Source organism: Crocodylus porosus, unplaced genomic scaffold, assembly GCF_001723895.1.
Source record: "Crocodylus porosus isolate Cpor-Errol unplaced genomic scaffold, CroPor_comp1, whole genome shotgun sequence".
Taxonomy (NCBI): Eukaryota; Metazoa; Chordata; order Crocodylia; family Crocodylidae; genus Crocodylus; species Crocodylus porosus.
The window spans coordinates 51,976,317-51,984,225 of record NW_017728931.1 but is presented as its reverse complement, the minus strand read 5'-3'; the positions used below and the strand labels follow the sequence as shown (position 1 = coordinate 51,984,225).

The window sequence follows — 7,909 nt, the reverse complement described above, 5'->3', positions numbered from 1 at the left end:
CTGTCTATAAACTCACTAGGGGGGACCAGAAGGGTTTAGGGGAGACACTGTTTCCCCTAGCGCCCCCTGGCATGACAAAGAACAATGGACACAAATTATTAGAAAGTAGGTTTAAATTAGACATCCGCAAGAACTACTTCACAGTTAGGGCGGCTAGGATCTGGAACCAACTTCCTAGGGAAGTGATGCTGGCTCCTACCCTGGGGGGTCTTTAAGAAGAGGCTTGATGACTACCTGGCTGGACTCATTTGAGTCTAGTCTTTTCTCCCGCCCAGGCAGGGCGTCGGACTTGAAGATCTACAAGGTCCCTTCCGACGCTACTTCTATGATTCTATGATTCTATGATTTCATGAGATAGTGTTGACAGAGTGTAAATTTTCTTTACAGAATGTAGCTGATATTAAAAAGCTGAAATCAGTGGGAATCTGCACTATCAAAGGGATCCAGATGACAACCAGGCGGGCACTGTGCAATGTGAAAGGGCTTTCAGAGGCCAAAGTGGATAAGATCAAAGAAGCAGCCAACAAGCTTATTGTAAGCAAATCAGACTCCTAACAGTTTCAACTTAGAATGCCCCTCTTAAGATCCTTTTCAGAATGTTTCTTCAAGGAATCCTTTGCAGGCATTAAATAATTTTACTAATATGATTGTGCCCATTAGTCTAAGGTCAGAGATATTACATTGTAGTCAGCAGCAGCCAAAGTGTGGTGACCCCTGGTATGTTCAGTAAGGTAAGTGGGGTCAGCAGGAGAGAGAGAACTGGCTGAAGATATTGCATTTTTCCCTGAGGTTCAGGTCAAACTAAATAATCCTTTCATGTTTCCTTTGGTGTTCCCTAGGAGCCGGGATTCCTGACTGCCTCTGAATACAGTGAGAAGCGGAAGACGGTATTTCACATCACCACAGGGAGCCAAGATTTTGAGTATGTGTATCTTTTCTGGCCTTGAACAGATACAACATTTGTAGTGCTCTGAACAGGAAGTGTACAGATGTGCATGGCCAAATAAATGCTTTAAACAGTCCTCAAGAAAGGAGGAACATCTTTGAAGCACTTTCTTTGGAAATGCTTCTTGAAAAATCTGTAGAGTCCACAGAGTACAGCAGAGGGCTGCTCAGTCCCCTGGCATCCCAAAGTAGTCTGTTTCCCCTGCCTCCTGCCCCCACAAACATGGAGGGACCAGGGCAGTCAGCCAGTGAACACTCTCCTGTGCTAGAGAACATGAATCCCTGCCTGTTTCTTGGCCTCCAGTTTCCCAAGGGCAAATGCCTCTTGGCCTCTGTTCTCTGTCTATGAGAACAGAGGCCAAGAGGCATTCAGGGATTCCTGCCCTAAAAGGAGGATTTCTTGCTTGCCACTGAGCGCACAGGAGAGCATAGTTTGTCCAACCACTTTTGCCCATCCCACCCCACTCCAAGAATTAGGACTAGTCAAGTCAGTCCCAAGGCTGCTGCAACCACTGGGGCACCTTAGATGCTGTAACAACCCTACTCCACTCCGCCTTGTGTTTGGATGCAGTCCTTGTAGACCTGGGCTCCGAGTGATCTGGTATGAGGTTAGTTGAGTTGCTTTGTATCATTGGTGATTCTTTGGGGAAGGTGACCTGGCAGTGCCCATCTCCTCTCTGGGTATGGATGGCTGTTGGCTCACAGGCAGTTCATCTACCCTTGTAGTCCTGCTGGGTGTCCACACACCTTCCTCACCCAGGCTAGCCCAGGTGGGGGCACTGGTTTAGTTGCTGACAACCCGACCATGGAACAGGCTATACTGGTTTATGTAGTACCAGGTGGCAGACCAAGAGAGGCACGTCCTGACACAACTGGGGATATTGAGGGTCCAAATAACCCCTATTGCATCCCCTGGCTGGATAACACCACTGTTGCATGCTGTCACAACAGTTTTGAAGATCTGTGGCAGGGTGCATCATTGGGGATCTCTGGCAGGGCATATACACTGAAGTGCTATGAATCTGAATGGCTCTAAAACGGAGTGGAATTTGGAGTTCTTCAAATATACATCTGTGTGGCCTCTATCTAATCCAGACCTATCCTCTAATTAAAGTGCCTGGAGCATCTCATGTATCAGCATACTTGCACTTAAAAATGGCAGCGGGGGTGCTTTATCTTAAGCTTGTCTAATGAACTTTAGATAACGTGCCCCCCACTACCGTTTTCAAGCACGAGGACGCTGTTACACAAAATGCTGGAGTTTGCTGGGGCACGGTAATTACCTTGTGACAGCAGACTCGATTAATTGAGCCTGCTCCGACACACTGTAATTACAGCACATTGGAGCAGCCTCGCTGATCGTGTATAGATGCTCAGTGAGATTACCTTCAAGAAAGCAATTGGAACCTTTCTCTGAGCAAGGCGCGATGGCAATTATTAAAAGCCTAATTCCCACTTATCTTACAGCCTCCATTTTTGCCAGCATTTGGGTGTGTCTACATGTGCTCCTATAGCCCCATTGTTACTGCATTGTCATTTGGTACTTCCTTTTGGAAGTACTAAATGATGGCGCAGTACCAGCCATTACTGTGCTGTGCAAGAAGCGCATGGTTGTTTTTAGCTCCTACATCACCATAGCACCATGCTATACCTGGGGAGCACATCACTTCGGTGAAGATTAAATCCCGAAGTTTAAATTCTGGGAATGAAGAAAGTCTAGTATCCATCTCAGACCTGTTCGGCTGTTCTGGAACATCCTAAGAGAATAGAATTGTGAGGGGAAGTTTGTTAAGGCATCTTTCCAGAAATGATGCAGCCTGTATGCAAGATGGCATTATGGTTCACCAGCAGAACCCTACTCAGAAGTAGAACTATTTCTCAAAAATTTGGTGAGGTAAGGATTTCTTAGGGCAGTATCTTTTATTGGACCAACTGTAGCTGGGAGAGAGTTAGATAAGCTTTTGAAAGCAAGACATTCTTCATTAGGAATAGACTATTTGGTTTGTGCAGAGAGAACACAAAAGGCTGTGTCTTCTTTTGTATTCTTTGCACAAGTGCAATGTACAATTAAAATCCCTGCATGCTCCTAATTACAGGGGCTGCTGCTTCAAGCATCTTCAGTTTGCTCAACATCCTACAGAAGGAACAAAGAGGAAGTAGGGTGTTGACTAGTGCACATTGTACCTGTCTCAAATTTAGTGGTGCAGAATATGCATTTCTCCTTGGCTTGGCAAAGTATTTGTGGGTCTGATGAAATATCATTGAAACTGATGGAGGTAACTCCTATCCTTCCTCTAAAAGAGAGGTGTGAGAAACGAATGAGCTCCTTTATGATACAGTAAGGATCTTCATCCAAAATGTATGCACATCACTACTCATAACAAAAGTGCATATGAAACTGCTAGAGTGTATTTGTAGAATGAGAAGGAAGAGAAACACCAGAGAAAACAGATATGCAGGGTAAGAAGCTCCAGCCACAACTGGAACAAGCACTGATCATAGCCCTGAGAAAAAATGTTAAGAGAGCTTTGGGTCCAGTGCTGTCTGAAAGAAACTTGAAGCCGTGAGCAAAGAAACTACTCTACCTCCTGTGCTGAGGGAAACCGAGTTTTGTACACTTGTTGTAAATAAACAGGATTGCATCAAAGATACCTGACTACTTCAACATCTCCACCTACTGGAAAATACCAGCAAAGCCCTGAATTTTGGCCAAACACTTGGATCAAAGTATGTATTATGTCCTGCTTTTAAAAGTTACTTGTTCTTAAGGTCTTACTGGCTCTTTTTGTTGAGGACAAAGTTATGGTGCACTCAATGACAGATAAAAATACTTAATGTTAGCAGAAAAGGAATAGAAAAATTGGATAAATAAATAGATTAGGTTTCAAAGTAATCCCACAGTTACTGGTTATTAAATCTTATCTTCCCAGAGACATTTTCCTCTCCTTTCTCTCCCAAATGACCACTTTTTACAAACTTCCTCCTGAGCACCTACCTGTGCAAGGGGAAACTGAGATAAAGTGAACCAAGGGCCATCTAGTGCCCTCATACTCTGGTCTGCTACTTCATGGGTTAAGTGCAGGGCCCTTTGGACAAAAGATTGCCTTTCTCATTACTCTCACTTGTGAGCCTAACTGCCTTTTAACTTTTTCTCTCTCTCCAGCAAACTGCTGGGTGGTGGGATTGAAAGCATGGCAATCACAGAGGCCTTTGGTGGTGAGTAAACCATACTAAACTGCTTTATGGAGTGAATTATCAATACAGAGCCACACTGCATGTTTCACTCTAATTTACTTGTTCTGAACTCTTATCACAGTATCTGTAAATATGGTGGTTCTGGGTCAAGTATAATGGACAGTTCCTTTCAAAGTGAATGTTAGCAAAAAAGACCCATCTTTATGAGTGTTCTAACCTTGTTCTTTTTCAGTTTTGACAGATGAGGACTGAGCTGGGCAGCTCTCACACTTGGAGGCCTGCTGGTTTAATATATTCTCCCACTAGAGTATACTAATATTCAATAATATATACTAATAACAGTAATATACTGTTACTAAGTATTAGTCAGGAAACATGTTCCCACTGTTCTCTTCATTTCTTACCACTAATAAGACAAAACTTCATGGAGGATTTTGCTATGTGTACATACTGTGTATGTGCATATTCTCAGAAAATAACCAAAACAAAATTCAGTCCACAACAGGAGTGCACTATTGTGACTCAAAGAGGTGTTTGTACCCACCTCTGTATCACTAGCATTACTACAGGAATAGCATACAAGATATAGCAATAAACCTTTTAGCATGGCTACCCAGCTAAAAGTTTTGTGTCATTTGATGCTAGTATACAAACAAGAAGATGTGGGTAGATCATTCAGTCACCCTCATCTAAGGTTTAGAAATCACAAGTAAGTTATTATTACAGTAAAAATTAATGTGTTAGGGACCAAACACCTAAACAGCAATGACCACATTTATCAAACGATATGTAGTCATCCCTCTTGAAAGTGTTTATGAGGCTTGAATAATTTGATACAGTGAGATTTCTCTGGACATAATTAATTAAAACATCCTGGTCAACTTAACATCTTGCTAACATGAATTTAAAGTGTTACACCTTCCCTTAAGTCTCACTTTTAATTTTTAGGAATTTAGAATATCATTTTAAAATGATTTTCTCTCCTTTGGAGTAAATTATAGTGATACAGTTCTGTAGTGGCATACTGCTTTGAATGCAAAAGAAGTGAGATATGGGATTTCTGTCACAACTTCTTTTATTGGAATTCATTTACTGAATAGTAAGTTACCACACTGATGGGTCTGGTCAGTGGAATTAATCCAAAACTCTCAAATAATAAAGTCAGCACTTGTCTGTAAGTGTCATAGAGAAGTAGGATTGAAAGGGACCTCCAGGGCTAGGGAAAGACATTATATATAAATCATTTTAAGTGATCAGAAACTGGTTTAAACCTGTAACAGAACAGCTGTTCAGTGCACATAAACTAGTTTGAAAATGGCTGAAACTGGTCTGAGATAAACCCAGTTGAGTGTAGTATCAGACTTAACTGATTTGGCTCACACCGGTTTATGCAATGTGTGTCTCAGACCACTTGCTGGTTTAAGTTAAATCAGAGTCCCTCAGCATCCCCGCATGCTCTCTGGGCTGGGCAGGACTCTCTGCTCCACAGCAGGGCTGGCCTCTCCCCTTCGCTCCCTGGCTGGAGCTTGGCACAGACATGCAGGCATAGTAGATTTGCTGGCTTCCCTGTGTCCCCCTCTCCCCATCCTCTCCCCATTTGCTGCTTAAGCAGAAATCCCTTCTTCCTCTCTGCCACAGCATGGACCTTAGCCAGCATGTGGTATGCTAGCTAATGCTGAGAGTTGTCTGTGCGCATCTTTCTCCAATTTCACTGGGACAGGCAGACAGAACAGTAATCACTTAGGGCTTTTGGAGGTAGTCAACAGGTCAGCCAGTAAGCTGTTTGAAGTAATGTGGAGAGAGGCTATTGTTTTGCTAATGGAGTGATAAAAGCTATTATCAGCCCCCTGGCTGGCTTGCTTGCCTGTCAGTTTGCTGCAGACAGTATGATGAAGCAGGGAGGGAGACTGAAAAGTTTTGTATAATTAACAGATGCATGCACTGCACACCCCACTTTGCCTCAGAGTGTTAGCCTGGGGCTGGCAACACTCCCATCCCTTGAGTAGCCAGTGGGAAAAAGCCTGGGACCATGTAGGCAGACATCCCTAATGAGAGAGTCCTGGGTCCTGGCCATGTCTCACCTCAGCTCAGCTCCCTGCAGAGGGGAAGGGAGGGCTGCTCTAGCACCCCCCAGCTTCTAGCCTGAACCACTGCAGGCATGTGCCTGAATTTCCTCAGTCCAGAGAGAATGTCTGTCCAGTTTCAAACCAGTTCAGCCTAGTCAAGTTAGACTAACCTGCAAAGATTGAATCAATCTCTGGCTTTTTGAATGTCTGACCCTATGTCATCTATTCCAATGTCCTAGTATATTTAACTCATCAAGGATGGCAGCCACTGTAGACAAATAGATGTGAACTCAGTTTAAAATCTCTCAGGTATAACACTTTTCACAGTGCAGCATCTCCAACACCCACGTTTCATATAGGTATTATATATGCATTATATGAATTATGAGTTGGGGCTGAAAAGCAGAAAAGACCCATGTGGATGACTGACATTTTATAAATGAGAAAGCATTCTTATTGCAATAACTTAGGATTTGGCAAACTGCAAAAACCTTTTCTCCTTTTTTGCTTTCATCTTTAACAGAATTCCGAACAGGTAAAACCCAACTTTCCCACACTCTATGTGGTAGGTACACAGTCTTAATACTGAGAATTGTATTCCTATGTAACCTAATTCAGCTAAGAACTTTATGGAAGTCTCAGGCTTTGATCTTTAAAAGGAGAATTGTACCAAGCTTGTAAATAGTATTTAGGAACTAGCACAAAACTGTAAATAACTCTTTAGGATATATGAGAAAAACAGCCTGTCCCAGAAAAGTGGAAATATGACATATCTCTAGAAATGTAGATTTAAATTACCATTATATCTATTAATTCATATAAAGATGAATAGGAAAGTTGTTTAGTATTTTGCTATTATGTTAGATTTCAGAACTTGTTGATGGCATTTAGTGGCTGTTCACATACATTCAAAATGCTGTGGAGACAAAGTTCCCAGCTGAAATAGAGATGAACTAATAAATACATAATTACCATCACAAATTCCTGAAAAATAGAAAAGACAGAGTTAAGATAGATGCCAGTGCAGTCTTAACTCTGACTCTCTCCATACTTGCATGCAGGGAGTTATCTGCGTGCAACCCAGTTAAGTGTGCCGTATGTATCTCCATAAAATGAGAGACAGAGTAACTGGAGTTTAGCACAGCTGTGATAGTGAGATGACACAATTGGAGAGGCCCTGCTTCTCAAGAAAGGGTTTTTGCCTCTTTCAGTACATCTCCCATATGTCTAATCAAGGGAAAGAATCATATTTACTTAACGCCAGTGCAAAGCAGCTAGCATTCTCTTTGGATTCAGATTTGGCCGATTCGGGGGACTGATTAGACTTGGTGATTCGAATCACTGTTCCGAATTGATTTGAAGATTCGGCCGCAGCCGAATTGGCTGACTCTCTGAATCAGCCCCATCCCCTGCCCCCTCAAAGGCTGCCCCACTCACTCTCCCAGACCTTTAAAAAAAAGCCCGCACACACCAGCTGGTGCCAGGCAGGGGGCTGATCCCTGCTGCCCCTGACTGCCCCATACCACGTGGGGGGCTCTGTCATGAGCTCCCCGACTTCTGCCTGCCCTCCCAGCCCCACCATAGCTGCCCCACCCATCCCAGCTCCCAGCCCTTTGAAAAAAAAAAAAAAAAAAAAGGCCCGGCTCACTGGCTCCTGGCAGGCTGGGGGTGGGGGTGTGTGGTCCCCACTGCCCCACGCTGCC

At 43.3% G+C, this 7,909-nt stretch overlaps 1 protein-coding gene across 1 annotated transcript in view; it reads left to right on the top strand.

The window, feature by feature from the left end:
- The window catches only part of DMC1 (DNA meiotic recombinase 1), a 29,736-nt gene that overhangs the window by 5,969 nt on the left and 15,858 nt on the right, over positions 1-7,909 (top strand). Inside the window, exons 3-6 of the mRNA XM_019544924.1 lie at positions 388-534; positions 840-922; positions 4,109-4,161; positions 6,730-6,771. Coding sequence (XP_019400469.1) covers positions 388-534; positions 840-922; positions 4,109-4,161; positions 6,730-6,771 — 325 coding nt within the window. The remainder of the gene's footprint in view (positions 1-387; positions 535-839; positions 923-4,108; positions 4,162-6,729; positions 6,772-7,909) is intronic.